This window comes from Oncorhynchus mykiss, chromosome 2 (genome assembly GCF_057628025.1).
Source record: "Oncorhynchus mykiss isolate SJ-2025 chromosome 2, ASM5762802v1, whole genome shotgun sequence".
In the NCBI taxonomy this organism is placed as follows: domain Eukaryota; kingdom Metazoa; phylum Chordata; class Actinopteri; order Salmoniformes; family Salmonidae; genus Oncorhynchus; species Oncorhynchus mykiss.
The window spans coordinates 13,180,716-13,201,700 of NC_143023.1; the positions used below are offsets into that span (position 1 = coordinate 13,180,716).

Consider the following 20,985-nt stretch of genomic DNA (forward strand, 5'->3'; position numbering starts at 1 on the left):
CCTATATATGTCACTCCCTTTGGTTCCTTCCCTATATATGTCACTCCCTTTGGACATGTCTCTTATTGTCTTACATGACTGGTTTATTACCGCTACACAACAAATGTTAAGCTACCATTGATCTGTCTCTCATTCAATAAGCATCGAAAGTAAATAGACCAGTAGCCTATTTAAAATATATAGTATTATATATTATAGTAGCCTATTGCTATGAGATAGGAGAGTGACTTCATATCCTATTTCATCTCAGAGCCTATACCAAGTTAGGAGAAACAATCATCTATTGATCAAATAAATGTTGAACAAGAAAACCAGTGTACAATTTACTTTGAGTGATTGTGGAAATCTTTGCCCCTGTCTACCATGCTGAACATTTCCATCCATACTTAGGAGCACGATGGTCTGTCAGTGGTGGCAGCCAGGCAGCCAGGTTGCATGTAATTGCATGTTTGGCCTTCGCAGTTCCTGACTTCCATTATGTTAGCCTGAGGGCAAAACAGGCCCAGCTGAGACAAAGACCAGTCCATATCAGATTTGAATTGCATGCTGCAGGTACTTATCTGCATGTGAACTTATTCTTAAGGCCAAGTTTATGGCAATGAAATGACTCCTTCAGGTCTGATCTGGGGAGAGCCAAATGCTATTTGAGATCCATTACATTGTTTAGATTGGACTTTGCAGACACTTGAATCGAACAACTTTAGCCAAGAACTGTGTTCTCATTCTTCGCACAGTCTTGTTCAGTTGACTGAGTCAGACCTCCATGTCATTCTGAGGTGAAGACTGTGAAACTGTTATAATGTGAGGAAGTGCATCCTGTAGAAACTTCTCTAAGAGGACATGGAACCTTCAGAGGGCCTTGAATCTTCACTACTGGCAATATTTTTAGGCCACACACATCGATACTTCATCCAAAATTAGTTTAGAAAACAGCAAAGATTGCACTGTGTGCTATGTATTTTTGCAGCCTACTTTATTAAATCCCCTGTAATTTACTCTATCGGCCTCAGTAGAAGCTGCTGTAAGGTAGCAGTAAGGATTGTGTGGGGTGTAAACTGTATGAGATGGGAGGACACTTTGCAGGTGAGCCCCACCCTCTCCTGTTGCACAGACTGCTAGCAGAGAGAGCAGCAAACACACCTGGACAACACAAACCTGTGGGATATTCACATTTTAACACATATGCAAAAAAGAGAAAGGTAAGAAATGCCACTTTATTAAACACATAGGTATTCTAAAGTGCTTAGAACCTACCACTGGTCACTTTAGAAGAGTTTGGAACAAATCCATTTGTCAGTTTAGAACCATGCCACTTGTCTTTAGAATGGTAAGGAAACCTCTCTGTTGTCAAGTGTGGATTCAATGGGATCTGAAGTTAAAGCATTTGGAAATACCAGTATTGGAAAATCATTTGTCAATACATGTTTTTTTAAACACTGTACTTTATTTTTGAAAAGCATTTACTCTTGTTGACTTGTTGAAGGTAGGTAGTAGATACCGATGTTGACTTGTTGAAGATAGGTAGTAGATACCGATGTTGACTTGTTGAAGGTACGTAGTAGATACCGATGTTGACTTGTTGAAGGTAGGTAGTAGATACCGATGTTGACTTGTTGAAGGTAGGTAGTAGATACCGATGTTGACTTGTTGAAGATAGGTAGTAGATACCGATGTTGACTTGTTGAAGGTAGGTAGTAGATACCGATGTTGACTTGTTGAAGGTAGGTAGTAGATACCGATGTTGACTTGTTGAAGGTAGGTAGTAGATACCGATGTTGACTTGTTGAAGGTAGGTAGTAGATACCGATGTTGACTTGTTGAAGATAGGTAGTAGATACCGATGTTGACTTGTTGAAGGTAGGTAGTAGATACCGATGTTGACTTGTTGAAGGTAGGTAGTAGATACCGATGTTGACTTGTTGAAGGTACGTAGTAGATACCGATGTTGACTTGTTGAAGGTAGGTAGTAGATACCGATGTTGACTTGTTGAAGGTAGGTAGTAGATACCGATGTTGACTTGTTGAAGGTAGGTAGTAGATACCGATGTTGACTTGTTGAAGGTGGTAGTAGATACCGATGTTGACTTGTTGAAGGTAGGTAGTAGATACCGATGTTGACTTGTTGAAGGTAGGTAGTAGATACCGATGTTGACTTGTTGAAGGTAGGTAGTAGATACCGATGTTGACTTGTTGAAGGTAGGTAGTAGATACCGATGTTGACTTGTTGAAGGTAGGTAGTAGATACCGATGTTGACTTGTTGAAGGTAGGTAGTAGATACCGATGTTGACTTGTTGAAGGTAGGTAGTAGATACCGATGTTGACTTGTTGAAGGTAGGTAGTAGATACCGATGTTGACTTGTTGAAGGTAGGTAGTAGATACCGATGTTGACTTGTTGAAGGTAGGTAGTAGATACCGATGTTGACTTGTTGAAGATAGGTAGTAGATACCGATGTTGTCTTGTTGAAGTTAGGTAGTAGATACCGATGTTGACTTGTTGAAGGTAGGTAGTAGATACCGATGTTGACTTGTTGAAGGTAGGTAGTAGATACCGATGTTGACTTGTTGAAGGTAGGTAGTAGATACCGATGTTGACTTGTTGAAGGTAGGTAGTAGATACCGATGTTGACTTGTTGAAGGTAGGTAGTAGATACCGATGTTGACTTGTTGAAGGTAGGTAGTAGATACCGATGTTGACTTGTTGAAGGTAGGTAGTAGATACCGATGTTGACTTGTTGAAGGTAGGTAGTAGATACCGATGTTGACTTGTTGAAGGTAGGTAGTAGATACCGATGTTGACTTGTTGAAGGTAGGTAGTAGATACCGATGTTGACTTGTTGAAGGTAGGTAGTAGATACCGATGTTGACTTGTTGAAGGTAGGTAGTAGATACCGATGTTGACTTGTTGAAGGTAGGTAGTAGATACCGATGTTGACTTGTTGAAGGTAGGTAGTAGATACCGATGTTGACTTGTTGAAGGTAGGTAGTAGATACCGATGTTGACTTGTTGAAGGTAGGTAGTAGATACCGATGTTGACTTGTTGAAGGTAGGTAGTAGATACCGATGTTGACTTGTTGAAGGTAGGTAGTATATACCGATGTTGACTTGTTGAAGGTAGGTAGTAGATACCGATGTTGACTTGTTGAAGGTAGGTAGTAGATACCGATGTTGACTTGTTGAAGGTAGGTAGTAGATACCGATGTTGACTTGTTGAAGGTAGGTAGTAGATACCGATGTTGACTTGTTGAAGGTAGGTAGTAGATACCGATGTTGACTTGTTGAAGGTAGGTAGTAGATACCGATGTTGACTTGTTGAAGGTAGGTAGTAGATACCGATGTTGACTTGTTGAAGGTAGGTAGTAGATACCGATGTTGACTTGTTGAAGGTAGGTAGTAGATACCGATGTTGACTTGTTGAAGATAGGTAGTAGATACCGATGTTGTCTTGTTGAAGTTAGGTAGTAGATACCGATGTTGACTTGTTGAAGGTAGGTAGTAGATACCGATGTTGACTTGTTGAAGGTAGGTAGTAGATACCGATGTTGACTTGTTGAAGATAGGTAGTAGATACCGATGTTGTCTTGTTGAAGGTAGGTAGTAGATACCGATGTTGACTTGTTGAAGGTAGGTAGTAGATACCGATGTTGACTTGTTGAAGGTAGGTAGTAGATACCGATGTTGACTTGTTGAAGGTAGGTAGTAGATACCGATGTTGACTTGTTGAAGATAGGTAGTAGATACCGATGTTGACTTGTTGAAGGTAGGTAGTAGATACCGATGTTGACTTGTTGAAGGTAGGTAGTAGATACCGATGTTGACTTGTTGAAGGTAGGTAGTAGATACCGATGTTGACTTGTTGAAGGTAGGTAGTAGATACCGATGTTGACTTGTTGAAGGTAGGTAGTAGATACCGATGTTGACTTGTTGAAGGTAGGTAGTAGATACCGATGTTGACTTGTTGAAGATAGGTAGTAGATACCGATGTTGACTTGTTGAAGGTAGGTAGTAGATACCGATGTTGACTTGTTGAAGGTAGGTAGTAGATACCGATGTTGACTGAGGAAATTTCTGATGCATTTATATTTGGATGATGATTATAAAGACCTACAACAGGATGTATGGAGGCTGGGTGTGAAGAGCGGTTTCAGGCTTTGACCACTCAAGCTGGATGTGTTTAAACATTCTCTTTTTAGTGGATATTTTTCTTTGGCCTCTAGGTTCTCCTGAAGTCCCTTCTCCCCTGCGTCTCCAGAGGGCCTCTACCATGATGAAGCTGACCGGTGCTATTCTACTTCTCTCGTTGGTGTCGCTAGTCCACGGTGCCTGCTCTCTCAATGGGAGGAACAGAGGAGACCTCTATGGTAGGCTATCAAGCCAAGCTGTAGCTGAGTAGCCTTGCTCTCCTGCCCACTCTTTTTTTACTTAGCAAGATGTTATGCCAATGCTTAATATCTGTTGAACATTTGCCAAAGCAAAGCATTAAACACAATAATCCTTAATGTTGCCCAGTGAAATGGTAGTACATATTAATTTAGATGCACTTTAAAGGGCAACTCCATCACATTTCAACCTCATTTTCATCATCTCCAGCACCGTACCATAGTCAACACATAGTCAACACGTGAAAACAACATGTCTACTTTTTGTATAATAAAAAAACCTACCTGATGACATCATTGAAAGTTTAAACATTTTAAAAACAGTGATTTTAGAACACTATGAGATTGTCGGTGACGTGGGGATCAAGAAAAATATCCTCCATCTGGCTAGAAACTCGTTGAAGGTTTTGATAATCACCGTAAAAAAAATAAAAGTATCCTTCCTGTGATGTCAGAGAAGCACTTCTTTGGATTTCTTTCCTCTTATCTTGTTAACCACAGATCATATAAATGCGCAATTTTCACATACAGTGCATTCGGAAAGTATTCAGACCCCTTTATTTTTTCTCAATTTTGTTACGTTACAGCCTTATACTAAAATCTATTAAATCATTTTTTAACTCACCAATCCACACACAATAGCCCATAATGACAAAGCAAAAACAGGTTTTTAGAAATGTTTGCAAATAAAAAAAACGGAAATATCACATTTACATGAGTATTCAGACCCTTTACTCAGTACTTTGTTGAAGCACCTTTGGCAGCGATTACAGCCTCAAGTCTTCTTGGGTATGACACTACAAGCTTGGCACACCGGTATTTGGGGAGTTTCTCTCATTGTTCTCTGCAGATCTTCTCAAGCTCTGTCAGGTTGGATGGGGAGTGTTGCTGCACAGCTATTTTCAGGACTCTCCAGTGATGTCGATCGGGTTCAAGTCCGGGCTCTGGCTGGACCACTCAAGGACATTCACAGACTTGTCCCGACGCCACTTTTGCATTGTCTTGGCTGTGTGCTTAGGGTCACTGTCATGTTGGAAGGTGAACCTTCGCCCCAGTCTGTGGCCCTGAGCACTCTGGAGCAGGTTTTCACCAAGGAGGTCTCTGTACTTTGCTCCGTTCATCTTTCCCTCAATCCTGACTGGTCTCACAGTCCCTGCCGCTGAAAAACATCCCCACAGCATGATGCTGCCACCACCATGCTTCACCGTAGGGATGGTGCCGGGTTTCCTCCAGACGTGACGCTTGGTATTCAGGCCAAAGAGTTCAATCTTGGATTCATTAGACCAGAGAATCTTGTTTCTCATGGTCTGAGAGTCTTTAGGTTCCTTTTGGCAAACTCCAAGTGGGCTGTCTGGCCACTCTACCATAAAGGCCTAATTGGTGGAGTGCTACAGAGTTGGTTGTCCTTCTGGAAGGTTCTCCCATCTCCACTGAGGAAATCTGGAGCTCTTTCAGATTGACCATCAGGTTCATTGTCACCTCCCTGACCAAGGCCTTTCTCCCCATTTTTGCAAGTCTCATAGTAAAGGGTCTGAATACGTATGTAAATAAGGTATTTCAGTTTTTTTTATCTTTTATACATTTGCAAAATTGTCAAAAAACTGTTTTCACTTTGTACTGTGTGTAGATTGTTGAGGGAAAAAAATAATTTAATACATTTTAGAATAAGGCTGTAACGTAACAAATTCAAGGGGTCTGAGTACTTTCTGAATAGACAGTTGTTTCGTGCTGGAGATGATACAGTATATGATTTGGGAAAGTGGCCAAATTGATTAACCAAACCCAAATGTGCTCAACCCCTGTAATAGAAAACAGAGGGAGGTCAGTAAATCTTGTTGTCAGTCAATATCCTCTGAGCAGTTGTTAGGAGGTTGCATGTAATCTCTCTACTACAACATGTTGATATATGGAGTACCTGTGTAATAAGACCTTTGATCTAAGATCTTTGGATTGAACCAGCCATTTCTCTATGTGTCTGTATAGGGCTAAAGCTTTGTTCACACTGCAGGCCTTAATGCTCAAATTTCTTTTCAAATCCATTCTGGAAAACTGACTCTCCAAACGCTGTGACCAAATTGGATTTGTGTTCAGAAAGCATTCTATGCTAGTTGTTATAGCAACGACCAGTGGTGTCAAGTAATTATGTAAAAAATACTTTAAAGTCCTACTTAAGTCTTTTTTTTCTTCAGTATCTATATATTTTTTGTTGACTAGTTTTACTTTTACTCTACTACATTCCTAAAGAAAATATGTAAATTCTACTCCCAATAATTATCCCTGACACCCAAATGTACTTATTTCATTTGTTACTTATTACATTTCAAATGCTGACTGTAGCATACTACCCTGCATACCACTGCTGGCTTGCTTCTGAAGCTAAGCAGGGTTGGTCCTGGTCATTCCCTGGATGGGAGACCAGATGCTACCTGTAAGTGTTGTTGGAGGGCCAGTAGGGAGCACTCTTTCCTCTGGTCTAAAGAATATCCCAATGCCAGTGATTGGGTGCCATCTTTTGGATGGGACGTTAAACTGGTGTCCTAACTCTCTGCAGTCATTAAAGATCCCATGGCACTTATTGTAAGAGTAGGGGTGTTAACCCCGGTGTCCTGACTCTCTGCGGTCATTAAAGAACCCATGGCACTTATTGTAAGAGTAGGGGTGTTAACCCCGGTGTCCTGACTCTCTGCGGTCATTAAAGATCCCATGGCACTTATTGTAAGAATAGGGGTGTTAACCCCGGTGTCCTGACTCTCTGCAGTCATTAAGGATCCCATGGCACTTATTGTAAGAGTAGGGGTCTTAACCCCGGTGTCCTGACTCTCTGAGGTCATTAAAGATCCCATGGCACTTATTGTAAGAGTAGGGGTGTTAACCCCGGTGTCCTGACTCTCTGAGGTCATTAAAGATCCCATGGCACTTATTGTAAGAGTAGGGGTTTTAACCCCGGTGTCCTGACTCTCTGAGGTCATTAAAGATCCCATGGCACTTATTGTAAGAGTAGGAGTGTTAACCCCGGTGTCCTGACTCTCTGAGGTCATTAAAGATCCCATGGCACTTATTGTAAGAGTAGGAGTGTTAACCCCGGTGTCCTGCATTCCCAATCTGGCCCTCAAACCATCGCGGTCACCTAATAATCCCCAGTTTACAATTGGCTCATTCATCCCCTTCCTCTCCCCTGTAACTATTCCCCAAGTCGTTTCTGCAAATGAGAATGTGTTCTCAGTCAACTTACCTGGTAAAATAACGGAGAACAAAAAAAATGCTCAGCCAGGACAGCAATATCCAATTCACGCACATACTGTATCAATATAATGTGTTGTCATCCCTACGGCCTCTGATCTGGTGGACTCACTTAACACAAATACTGCCTTTGTCATTTATGTCTGAGTGTTGGAGTGTGCCCCTGAATAGCCGTACATTTAAAAAAATACAGTTGTGCCGTCTGGTTTGCTTAGTATAAGTAATTTGATGTATATAATTTACTTTGTAATTTTACTTTAGTATGACAATGAGTAGGTTTTCCACCACTGTACTTAAGTACATTTAAAACCAGATACTTTTAGACTTTTACTTAAGTAATATTTTACTGGGGGACTTTCACTTTTATTTGAATCATTTTCTATCAAATATTCTGTAAGGAGATGTCATCCCATTTGAAAATGATCCTTGGCTGAGTTGGCTATAAAGAAGCAGTTCTTCAGAAATTCTTGGGAATTGAGCTCACCAGTGGGAATTCCACATAATGTCTGTTCATGGATTTTTTTCATAGTTCCTTTCTTTTTGTAAATGACTAAAACAGAGTACGTTTTCATCATATGTGTTGAAAACTGTCTTGAAGTTGAATTTAACCAGAACAGTCAGTTTAATAAAAAATAAGCCTGTTTCAGTATCCAGAATAAACATTTTTTTTAAACTATATTGAACACAGTATCACAATTTGTAAAAATATTTTGTACATTTATTTTATGCCATGTCAAATCTAACATTATCCTCCCCTTCTTGTTTCCCCAGACTGCCCAGCGGACGTGTACATTGTTCTGGACACCTCAGAGAGTGTGGCACTGAGGGCCAAGCCCTACGGCTCCTTTGTTGATCAGATCAAGCAGTTTGCCCTGGACTTTGTGGACCAGCTCAATACTAGGTGTGTATCACCTCCATACTGACAGTTTCAGCTACATGACTGGTATTCATTAAGAAATGATGTGGTTAACAATGGGTGCTTTCAGGTCCCTTACTTCAATTCATGACATTTGGCAACTAAACGGTAATTAATGCTACGTAGTAATGATTATGGCGAGCTTGCCAAGAGAAATCAAGTGTCATGTTAGCGACAAGGCTTCTGGGAAACTCGCGCCTGCCCGCTTATTCACCCCACAGACTAGCGCAGACCAAACAATATCAATCCTCCTACAGAGGCCTCCATCGCCATACCTCCTGTTTCATTTCTTAAACTCCCCTCTGTGATCATTATTAAAAAAAACAGTCATATTGTACCAGTATTATTTACCACACACTCAGACCCACCTTGATAAGCGACATGCAGAATGACCATTGATAGCTGCTCTGGGCAGTAGTGTTCTCCTGACAATGTGTTGTTGATGATCATCTCAGGAGGTCTGCCTCACTACATGCAGTCTTATAAACACGGTTGTGTGTTGACCTCTGTGTGAACTGTGGTTCTACAGTGATGAATCGGGGCTGAGAGGTAGTGTATGAGAACAGCTTCTCTCCTTACATGGTGCTCAGGGTTGCGTTAATATGATGCAGGTAAGGTAAGACCCAGGTGCAGACACGTCAAATTAACAATGGTTTAATAATCCAACAGGGCAGGCTCAGGGTCAGGGTAGGCAGGGGTCAGTAAACCAGGGCTGGGGCAACGGTACCGGACGGCAGGCAGGCTCAGGGTCAGGGTAGGCAGGGGTCAGTAAACCAGGGCTGGGGCAACGGTACCGGACGGCAGGCAGGCTCAGGGTCAGGGTAGGCAGGGGTCAATAATCCAGAGGTACTGGTCGGCAGGCAGGCTCAGGCAGAGTGGTCAGGCTGCCGGGTTCAAAGTCAGGACAGCCAAGGGTCAAAACCAGGAGGGGGAGAAAAATAGAGACTGGGAAAAGCAGGAGCTGAGAACAAAAACACTGGTTGACTTGACAAACTGGCAACAGACAAACAGAGAACACAGGTATAAATACACAGGGGATAATGGGGAAGATGGGCAACACCTGGAGGGGGGTGGAGACAATCACAAAGAGAGGTGAAACAGATCCGGGTGTGACAGATATAGAGTTCAAATTTATTACATTTTAAGTTTGCATCCCACTCTTACACTTTTATACATCACAGAAAAATATAACAAAATCGTTTGACATTAAAACACCGGAGTTTGGGAGTAAAAAAAAGAAACGTTTATTCATTATGAAATGATGACAAATATGAATAACATTCCATCCATGAGGCCACTAGAGGGCGATTTGGTCATTTGACTGAAGGAAAGCGGTCTACGGAGGCCAAGACAGCTCATCTTGTTGAACTACAAAACGCATTGGGCTTTTTGCTAAGACCAGCGGCATTTATACAGATGCTGCAACTTATCTATTATAATCGTAATAGATTTGCTTTTGCCATCCCACTGTTCGGGAAACAGTGCAACTATTACGGTTAAAATATTTGAGCTGTGTTTTCTGTGGCCCATACCGATACGCTTCATCACTGATTGCCTGTGTGTGTGTACGTCAGTGTGTGTGTGTGTGTGCATGTTACTCACTAACAAGCTCAGACAGGCAGCAAGTGTAATGAGTGACTGTGTGTGTTTGTTCAGTGCAGCCATTCCAAATCATTCGCCCAGAAAAGGTTTGGGGTTTACCTTTGGGGCACTGAGCTGCATTCCTGACTGAGAGGAAGGTTGATATGTTATCTCTATCTAACGAAGTCTCACCTTACAGCTAAGGAGTTGTCCTCCTGAAGTTCAGAGGACCTGATGAATGACGTCTTCACGTGATCAGAAATACACATATAAGAGAACAACACTTTCAGTCATGCAGGCACACAGTGAGCTTTGTCATTATCTGACATTTATTGAATTGGGGCCCATGTTTTGGAGAAGCCCTGTGATTCAAGACATTGTTGTACAATAAAATATCATCAGCTCAATGTTTATAAAGGAAGGATAAAAGTCCAAGTATGCCATTTGCCAAAGATCATGGTGTATCCTCTAATGTGTCTGACTCAGCACAACTTCTTTGCAAAACAGCCAAAATAGTATATATATTTTTTTGTGATGTGATTCATTAGTGATGTGATCCTACTGAAGTATGCAAAATGCTACTGACCTAAAGTTCAAAGAGCTAAAGAACACCTAGTTATTGACAGCTCCTGGTTCTTGACACGGTTGGTTGAGTATTTATGTATCTTTCATTGACTTCATCAGAATAGCAACTGCTTGATGGTTTGATTGGGTACTGGAGAAAATAGCAGGAGGACGATGGGTGTAAATGTGCTTGGGGCTTGACAAGACGGCAAACTTGTAATAGATTTGTTCTATCAGGTTTTAGTACCACTTTCTCCCCTCTGGGAATCAATACATCATTCCCATGAGCGAACTCCCTGCCTTCTAATCTGTAGACAGTAAATTAAATACTGCTGATTTAGGGGAATTGTCCCTGTAGTGCATGTAGATCAAAGGTAACTTGCTTGGTGTCACTCTTTGTGTGCCATTGTGACATAGCTCTTCCTGTACTCATCTAGATACTACAGCTGTGAGCGTAACCTGACGTGGAGTGTGGGAGTGCTGCACTACAGTGATGAGGTAAAGGTGATGAGGGAGTTGACCAGCACCAAGGAGGCCCAAGGAAGAGCTCAGCTAAAGAGAGCTATACAGGACATTCGCTACATCGGCAAGGGAACCCACACCGACTGTGCCATCTCCGTAGCAACAGGGCAGCTGATGACAGGGTGAGTCCATTGATTGTATAAGGGCTCAGGGCCCAGATGCAGATGGTTTGAGTATTTTATATTTATTAGTTAAAAGGGTAGAGAGAGAATGGTCGTGGACAGGCAAAAGGTCAAAACCAGATCAGAGTCCAGGAGGTACAGAGTGGCAGGCAGGCTCGAGGTCAGGGCAGGCAGACTGGACAGGCAGGCGGGTACGGAGTCCAGAAAACAGGCATGGGGTCAAAACCGGGAGGACTAGCAAAAGCAGGAGCACGGGGAGAAACACACTGGTTGACTTGGAAACATACAAGATGAACTGGCTCAGAGAGACAGGAAACACTGGGATAAATACACTGTGGAAAATAAGCGACACCTGGAAGGGGTGGAGACAATCACAAGGACAGGTGAAACAGATCAGGGCGTGACAGATTGGTTGATTGAGTAGTTAGTACCAGTCAATTGATCGATCAGTCAGTTAATTAGTTAGTTAGTCTTGTCTGTCTGTCTGTCTGTCTGTCTGTCTGTCTGTCTGTCTGTCTGTCTGTCTGTGTCTGCATGTATGCATACATCTCAAATGTGACGTGTGTGAGAGAGTGTCTTAAAACACATGCGTTTCATCCCAATATACCGTGCATGATACTTTGATATTGTGTAATACGTTCCTCCTTCACTTCTATAGTGCCCTTAGGAAAATGCTTTGATATTTACACCTTGGAGCAGAGTTCAACGTTTTGTCAGGAGCAAGTTAAAAACACATTTCCTGCATCTTTGCAGGGGTAAACAGATAGACATTCAAACCTCTCCTAGGAGATGGAGTTCCTCCACAAAGCTTCTGACAAAATAAAGTCTGCTCCACAATTATACAGAAAGGATCCCGTTTGACTCACACGTTCTGCTTCGTTGTATCTCTTTCTTCAACCCACAGCTCTCCTCTCCATGGCAACAAGTACATGGTGGTGGTGACAGATGGCCACCCGCTAGACGGCTATAAGGAGCCGTGTGGCGGGGTGGCACACACCGTGTCTGAGGCCAGAGCCATGAACATTAACATCTTCAGCGTGGCTATCACTCCACATCACCTGGTAATCAAGAGGGAATAGAGCTCTGGCTAGAAGGTCCAGGTTGTAGACAGAGAACTTGGCCCTCTGTAGTGGTCATGGAAATACAATAACTAATACTGCTCAAACAAACTGGATTGGCTGTAGTCTGACATCCTTGAGTTTTTTAACTCAAGGATCCCACTGTATTTTATATATTATATATGTATATGTAGTCTTTGCATTTTTCTCTTGCACCTCAAGAATGTGTGGGTATGCCAAAATACAAGCTTTATCACATACGGCCGTGATTGGGAGTCCCATAGGGCGGCGCACAATTGGCCCAGCGTCGTCCGGGTTTGGCTGGGGTAGGCCATCATTGTAAATAAGTGACTTTCCTAGTTAAATAAAAAATAAAAAATAATTAAAACAATTAAAATAGCCTTTTTTTACTGTAGTTTTTCTAGTTTGAGGTAGTTTTTCAGTGTTTCAGTCTCTGCTCTGTCTCTAAGGCTCGCTCTCACTCTCTCTCTCTCCACCTCTCTCTCTCTCTCTCTCTCTCTCTCTCTCTCTCTCTCTCCCTCTCTCTCTCTCTCTCCCCCTCCACCTCTCTACCGCTCCCTCCCGCTCTCTCTCTCCCCCTCCACCTCTCTCCCACTCCCTCTCGCTCTCTCTCTCTCTCCCTCTCTCTCTCTCTCTCTCTCTCTCTCTCTCTCTCTCTCTCTCTCTCTCTCTCCCCCTCCACCTCTCTCTCTCTCTCTCTCTGCAGGACAACAGACTTGGTTCCATAGCAACAGATGTACAACACACCCATAACATGTCTGCTACTAGTGAGGACCTGCAGGTTGTTAGGAACACCATCAGCTCCATAGTGTCTACCATGGTGAGTACACCATCGTCACATAGTTACCATCATACAAGCGGCCATTTTTAAACCAAGGCCCTGTACCTAAATGTAATTTACTGTAGGCCATTTTTTTGTTGCCCAAACAGACTATTCTAACCAAATGTCTGTCTCTTCTTTTATGGATCTGTAGTACAAGGATTCTGAATCTGTGGTGAGTTTTTTCTTCAGTCTTTTTGATACAAGCATTTCGCTACAACATCTGCTAAATATGTGTATGTTACCAATACAATTTGATTTGATTTGATAGTTCCCGACCAATACAGTGAGATGATTGTTGTTTGTGATCTTATTTATGAACAGTGATTATGACTGTGGTTGATTTATGTTTATTGTTCTTTTTCAGTGCTGTTCGTTCGAGTGCAAGGTAAGCCTGATCACATTGTCGTCCCTTTTCAACATGATCTCGCAGAAAACTTCATTACAGATTGTTTGTCTTGATTAATCTGATCTCAGTATAGTCTTAATATGGGGTCCAGTGGAGTCAGAGGTCTTTCTCATCCGTGTTCTTTGTTTCACAGGCTCCCCTGGGATCTCAAGGCCCTGCTGGTGCAGGAGGGGGCGCGGTAGGGTGCTCTCTGTTTTCCTTTTAGTTAAAACACCACATTTAGATTTACCAGACGCTCGTCAATTAGGGTTATTAGAGTGCCTTGCTCAAGGGCACATCGACAGATTCAAACCAGCAACCTTTCAGTCACTGGCCCAACGCTCTTAACCGCTAGGCTATCTGTCGCCCACCTTAGCTATTGGTGAAAATGTTGAAAATGCCCATCGATGCGTTCTTAGATATACTTACCTTACCTTATACTTACCTCAAATTACTGATGGTTTGCTTAGCTCCAACTCTCAGTGACTAAGTAAGGGATTAGTAAGCGTTGGGGGGGTGGAGAAGGGGCTTTACCAGGACCGTAGTCCATGGGGGTGCAGCGTTATGGAACATTCAGATAGAAATATATAGAAATATATTACATAGCAAAGCCATGCTTCTATGTCATGTGGAATAGGGAATCATGTCCACTCTATAACATACATTTCTATGTGTGATCTGAGCGTGCCCCCAGGCCCCTGTTTACCTGATGGGGACAAATGACTCTGGCCTTCTCTGTGTCTGATCTAATCATGGCGTCCAGATGGCCTGCCTAGCCCACTGCTAGTCAACACAGCTCTTGTGTGTTCCAGCTAAGAAATGCATTAAGGAGACGAGGAGGTAGTGGAACTGAAAAAGCTTAGTTTGATTGATTCTATTGTACAGTACCGTGTTCTGTGCACAACTTCTGGCAGTCTGGCAAGTCCAAGACTTTCTTCTCTGTCTCAATGGGAATTTTGGGCGAAAGGGTATAATGTCACATGCACAAGTAAAGTGAAATGCCTTTCTTGCAAACTCAAAACCTAACAATAAGTAAGTAAGTAAGCATACTATATACAGGGTCAGTTCCAATACCATATTTACAATGTGCAGGAACATTGTAGTGTTGGAGGTAAATATATATATATATATATAAGGGTAAGGTGACTAGGCAACAGGATATAAGTGTGTGTGTGTGTGTGTGTGTGTGTGTGTGTGTGTGTGTGTGTGTGTGTGTGTGTAGGACCCTGAGCGTGTGAACAGAGACAGTGTGTGTGTGTGTGTGTGTGTGTGTGTGTGTGTGTGTGTGTGTGTGTGTGTGTGTGTGTGTGTGTGTGTGTAGGACCCTGTGCGTGTGAACAGAGACAGTGTGTGTGTGTGTGTGTGTGTGTGTGTGTGTGTGTGTGTGTGTGTGTGTGTGTGTGTGTGTGTGTGTGTGTGTAGGGCCCTGTGCGTGTGAACAGAGACAGTGTGTGTGTGTGTGTGTGTGTGTGTGTGTGTGTGTGTGTGTGTGTGTGTGTGTGTGTAGGGCCCTGTGTGTGTGAACAGAGACAGTGTGTGTGTGTGTGTGTGTGTGTGTGTGTGTGTGTGTGTGTGTATGTGTGTGTGTGTGTGTGTGTGTGTGTGTGTGTGTGTGTGTGTGTGTGTGTGTGTAGGGCCCTGTGCGTGTGAACAGAGACAGTGTGTGTGTGTGTGTGTGTATGTGTGTGTGTGTAGGGCCCTGTGCGTGTGAACAGAGACTGTGTGTGTGTGTGTGTGTGTGTGTGTGTGTGTGTGTAGGGCCCTGTGCGTGTGAACAGAGACTGTGTGTGTGTGTGTGTGTGTGTGTGTGTGTGTGTGTGTGTGTGTGTGTGTAGGGCCCTGTGTGTGTGAACAGAGACAGTACACAAATAAAAATAAAAGCTCAGTAAAGATACAAGGTGAACTCAGATAGTCCATGTAGCTATTTTGTCATCTATTTATCAGTCGTATTGCTTGGGGATAGAAGCTTCCTGTAGCTTAACACAGTTTATACAAACGGCTTCACTCAGACTCTGCTTCAGAATGACTAACACTGGAAGAGGTTGACTGATGACAATGAGAAATAGATATGATTCTTTTTTTCAGGGAACTCCAGGACGTCAGGGGGTTGCCGGGAGACCGGGAAGTTTGGGAGCAAAGGTAGTATATGACACATTACAGAACATGAGCTTGTCTGTCTGCTGACTGTAGACTGTGGAGACATTATGCTTTGTAGCCTGTTTGATGCTACAGATTATGGCTACAGGCAATGTGGATCATATGTGGATCACATGTGGATCATATCTTTGTCACCTAGGGGAATGCAGGTGACCAGGGGCCCCAAGGACACAGAGGAGAGAAGGTCAGAGTGATTATTTATCTAAAATAAAAATATGTACCACTTTAGATTATTCATAACACATGCTGGTTAGCTATAATGTAACATTGCCTGGTAGAATTTAGAGCTATGGCGTAAATGCAATATTTAGAGACATACTTGTCTGGCTGTATGAGGTTAGCTAATGCAATGTTCCATGAGCATTCACTTAACTGTATTGAAATATGCCATATGTTTCCAGTGTTTCCAACACCAGGAATTTTAACTGTCTGGATCTGTATTAAGTGCTTAGAAGCTACACTCTGATATTCGTCACTCTCTTTCTCTACAGGGTGACCGTGGTCTTACTGGTGACAGAGTAAGCTCTCATCGATTTTGTGGAGAGTAATAGTGATTATAATAGTGTTTATAAACCTTGTAGTACATACGTATATAATGTAAACAAAGAATACATCACATCAAATCATCCAACAGCCATAGGTTCAGCTGTCAAAATGTTCAAACGTTATTTTGCCCTACAGGGTCCGAGAGGACCATCTGGACAAAAGGTATGTTGTTGATCTTATGCATCATTCATTCATTCATGTGTCCATCCATCCATTCAGTCATGCACATTGTCACATACTCACCAATTCAACCAGTTGCAGTGGTGGGAATGAAGTCATGTGACCCATGTGTTTCTAGGGTGAGAAAGGAGCGGATGGAGTGGACGGGAAGGATGGCCTTGTGGTTTGTTTGTTTTCTACCTCTTACTCAACACACAGCCCCTGCATTATTAAATGTTTAACAAGAGTATCACTCTGTAAACTTACAAACAGAAAAACAAGGCTATCAAGGCCTCGTAAAGTGTGAGTGACCAATTAAACAGGGATGCAGGCTTCGCCCTCACAGGTCTCCCTTTATATACACCCATATTCCAGAATTATTAGAGGGGTTGAGACGAAAACAAGATGAGAATGAAATACAGACGAAGGATGGCTCAGCCCATGCTGAAGGCTGTTAGTATTTTGTAACACCTGTACCTTCTTCCATAGGCTCTGGACCTATTATACAGTACAGAGCAATACTTTTGTCCATCCCCGTGAGGCACTATATGGAGCATAACAGGGTGCCAAAAAAATTAAAATTATCTTAAAACCGATCCAGGTGCTGTATGGTGGATATGAGCCAGATGATTCATATAGGTGATTTATAGACTAAATGTTCAGCACTAAAGCCTCATGGTCACATCCCTTTAGACCCCCCCCCCCCCCCCCCCCCCCCCCCCCTGGGAGATTTGACAGGAAGTTCCTTAACTATGAAAAGGAGAAAGAAAAACTATTTTACTTCATAAATCGAATTGTGCTAATGGAAAAATGTCATATTCATCTATGTAAATTCACTAATAAAACTATGTTATCACTAATAAGCATATGTTATCATTGTCTGTTTCTATACTTTTTGTCTGTACACTGTTTTTTCTGAAATAAAATAATATATATTTAAAATATATATATAAATAAATAAAGTCAAATAATAAAAAAATATTTACCAAAACATTATTAAAATTTAAGATTTAGTGTAAAGACAGTCCCCACCCCCACCTCCACCTCCACCCCGGGTCCTGAATCCCTTGACATGCTTCTCAAACCAGAGCAGATGTTTTTCAGAGCAAAAAACTGTGTAGTAGTTCCAGATTACAAAGTACATTAGAGAGTTCTGTTTCTCTGGAAACCTTCAGTGAGGTCACACATGCTCTTATTATTCCTTGAAATGTGCAGTAAACTCCCACGTCGCCCTCTCTCTTTCTCTCTCTGTAGGGGGACTCTGGGGTTATGGGCCTGTCTGGTTGTAGAGGAGACGAGGGGGCAGAGGTAAGTCTATAGGAGTGATGCAAGGTCACGTAGCCAGAGTCACCACACGAACCCACACACGCACCACACTCATCCACACACACACACCACACTCACCACACAAACCCACACACGCACCACACTCACCCACACACACACACACCACACTCACCACACAAACCCACACACACACTACACTCACCACACTCACCACACAAACCCACACACGCACCACACTCACCCACACACACACCACACGAACCCACACGAACCCACACACGTACCACACAAACCCACACACACCACACTCACCACACTCACCCACACACACACTACACGCACCACACACATCCACACACACACACTACACACACACTACACGCACCACACACACTACACACACACTACACCCACACACACACCCACACACACACCACACTCACCACACGAACCCACACACGCACCACACGAACCCACACACGCACCACACTCACCCACACACACACACACCACACTCACCACACAAACCCACATACACACCACACTCACCACACTCACCCACACACGCACCACACTCACCCACACACACACACACCACACTCACCACACGAACCCACACACGCACCACACTCACCCACACATACACCACACTCACCACACTCACCCACACACGCACCACACTCACCCACACACGCACCACACTCACCCACACACACACCACACGCACCACACTTACCCACACACGCACCACACTCACCACACTCACCCACACTCACCCACACACGCACCACACTCACCCACACACGCACCACACTCACCCACACACGCACCACACTCACCCACACACACACCACACTCACCACACTCACCCACACACACCACACGCACCACACTCACCCACACACACACCACACTCACCATCTCACCCACACACTCACCACACGAACCCACACACACACTACACTCACCACACGAACCCACACACACACCACACGCACCACACACACCCACACACACCACAGCTTACTGTATTCATGACCTCCTAGACTAGTTGCAGTGAAACTCTGGGAGTGTTACACCAAGCGTTCATCATTTCCCAGAATTTTCCCCCCACGAACCAAGAACCACTTGGCAGCCAATAGCGCTCTAGGAGCCAGAGCTAGTCAGTAAAATCTAATCAAATCAAATTTTATTTGTCACATACACATGGTTAGCAGATGTTAATGCGAGTGTAGCGAAATGCTTGTGCTTCTAGTTCCGACAATGCAGTAATAACAAGTAATCTAACTAACAATTCCAAAACTACTGTCTTGTACACAGTGTAAGGGGATAAAGAATATGTACATAAGGATATATGAATGAGTGATGGTACAGAGCAGCATAGGCAAGATACAGTAGATGGTATCGAGTACAGTATGTACAAATGAGATGAGTATGTAAACAAAGTGGCATAGTTTAAAGTGGCTAGTGATACATGTATTACATAAGGATACAGTCGATGATATAGAGTACAGTATATACGTATGCATATGAGATGAATAATGTAGGGTAAGTAACATTATATAAGGTAGCATTGTTTAAAGTGGCTAGTGATATATTTACATCATTTCCCATCAATTCCCATTATTAAAGTGGCTGGAGTTGAGTCAGTGTCAGTGTGTTGGCAGCAGCCACTCAGTGTTAGTGGTGGCTGTTTAACAGTCTGATGGCCTTGAGATAGAAGCTGTTTTTCAGTCTCTCGGTCCCAGCTTTGATGCACCTGTACTGACCTCGCCTTCTGGATGATAGCGGGGTGAACAGGCAGTGGCTCGGGTGGTTGATGTCCTTGATGATCTTTATGGCCTTCCTGTGACATCGGGTGGTGTAGGTGTCCTGGAGGGCAGGTAGTTTGCCCCCGGTGATGCGTTGTGCAGACCTCACTACCCTCTGGAGAGCCTTACGGTTGAGGGCGGTGCAGTTGCAATACCAGGCGGTGATACAGCCCGCCAGGATGCTCTCGATTGTGCATCTGTAGAAGTTTGTGAGTGCTTTTGGTGACAAGCCGAATTTCTTCAGCCTCCTGAGGTTGAAGAGGCGCTGCTGCGCCTTCTTCACGATGCTGTCTGTGTGAGTGGACCAATTCAGTTTGTCTGTGATGTGTATGCCGAGGAACTTAAAACTTGCTACCCTCTCCACTACTGCTCCATCGATGTGGATAGGGGGGTGTTCCCTCTGCTGTTTCCTGAAGTCCACAATCATCTCCTTAGTTTTGTTGACGTTGAGTGTGAGGTTATTTTCCTGACACCACACTCCGAGGGCCCTCACCTCCTCCCTGTAGGCCGTCTCGTCGTTGTTGGTAATCAAGCCTACCACTGTTGTGTCGTCCGCAAACTTGAGACTGACATGTACTGCAAACAGGGAGTTACAATACTACACATTATTCCCATAACTCTGTCCTCAGCAGACTTCATAGTCATTCCCTTTTTGCTGTTAAAGCAGGTGTGCTTCATTCTGCGGTTGAAAGCAATTCAGTTCAAACAAAATCAGAAGATGAGACAGGGTTATTTTGAGTGTGTTTTTTCTGCCATGGTTGGGGTAATTAGCCAGGCGGATAAGAACAATCCTTTTGTTTGTTTATATCTGATTGGGGTATGAGTGGGAGTTTATTTGTTTGGGAGTCTTTACCAGTCACCCACTTGGATAGAATAATACTAGATAAATAGTAGATTCATGCTGTTAGTTATATCTGAAGTATTCATATTTAAGTTCAGACTGGTTGATGTTGGTAATGACTGTTTCCTCTGATCTGAAGTATTCATGTTTAAGTTTCCTCTGATCTAAAGTATTCATATTTAAGTTCAGACTGGTTGATGTTGGTAATGACTGTTTCCTCTGATCTGAAGTATTCATAATTAAGTTCAGACTGGTTGATGTTGGTAATGACTGTTTCCTCTGATCTGAAGTATTCATGTTTAAGTTTCCTCTGATCTGAGGTATTCATATTTTAGTTCAGACTGGTTGATGTTGGTAATGACTGTTTCCTCTGATCTGAAGTATTCATGTTTAAGTTTCCTCTGATCTGAAGTATTCATATTTTAGTTCAGACTGGTTGATGTTGGTAATGACTGTTTCCTCTGATCTGAAGTATTCATGTTTAAGTTTCCTCTGATCTGAAGTATTCATATTTTAGTTCAGACTGGTTGATGTTGGTAATGACTGTTTCCTCTGATCTGAAGTATTCATGTC

The 20,985-nt window shown here is 43.0% G+C and overlaps 1 protein-coding gene across 2 annotated transcripts in view; it reads left to right on the plus strand.

Annotated features, from left to right (window-relative positions):
- The first annotated feature begins 756 nt into the window (after positions 1 to 756).
- LOC110493157 (collagen alpha-1(VI) chain) overlaps positions 757 to 20,985 on the plus strand; it is a 41,736-nt gene continuing 21,507 nt past the window's right edge. Inside the window, exons 1-15 of one of the 2 annotated variants that reach the window (XM_090189145.1) lie at positions 757 to 1,199; positions 4,218 to 4,361; positions 8,391 to 8,520; positions 11,118 to 11,324; positions 12,229 to 12,385; positions 13,110 to 13,223; positions 13,378 to 13,398; positions 13,591 to 13,611; positions 13,766 to 13,810; positions 15,697 to 15,750; positions 15,908 to 15,952; positions 16,260 to 16,286; positions 16,450 to 16,476; positions 16,613 to 16,657; positions 17,728 to 17,781. In XM_090189145.1, the coding sequence (XP_090045271.1) occupies positions 4,265 to 4,361; positions 8,391 to 8,520; positions 11,118 to 11,324; positions 12,229 to 12,385; positions 13,110 to 13,223; positions 13,378 to 13,398; positions 13,591 to 13,611; positions 13,766 to 13,810; positions 15,697 to 15,750; positions 15,908 to 15,952; positions 16,260 to 16,286; positions 16,450 to 16,476; positions 16,613 to 16,657; positions 17,728 to 17,781 (1,044 nt within the window). In that variant the 5' untranslated portion in view covers positions 757 to 1,199; positions 4,218 to 4,264. The remainder of the gene's footprint in view (positions 1,200 to 4,217; positions 4,362 to 8,390; positions 8,521 to 11,117; positions 11,325 to 12,228; positions 12,386 to 13,109; positions 13,224 to 13,377; positions 13,399 to 13,590; positions 13,612 to 13,765; positions 13,811 to 15,696; positions 15,751 to 15,907; positions 15,953 to 16,259; positions 16,287 to 16,449; positions 16,477 to 16,612; positions 16,658 to 17,727; positions 17,782 to 20,985) is intronic. The other variant, XM_090189142.1, reaches the window with a different exon arrangement.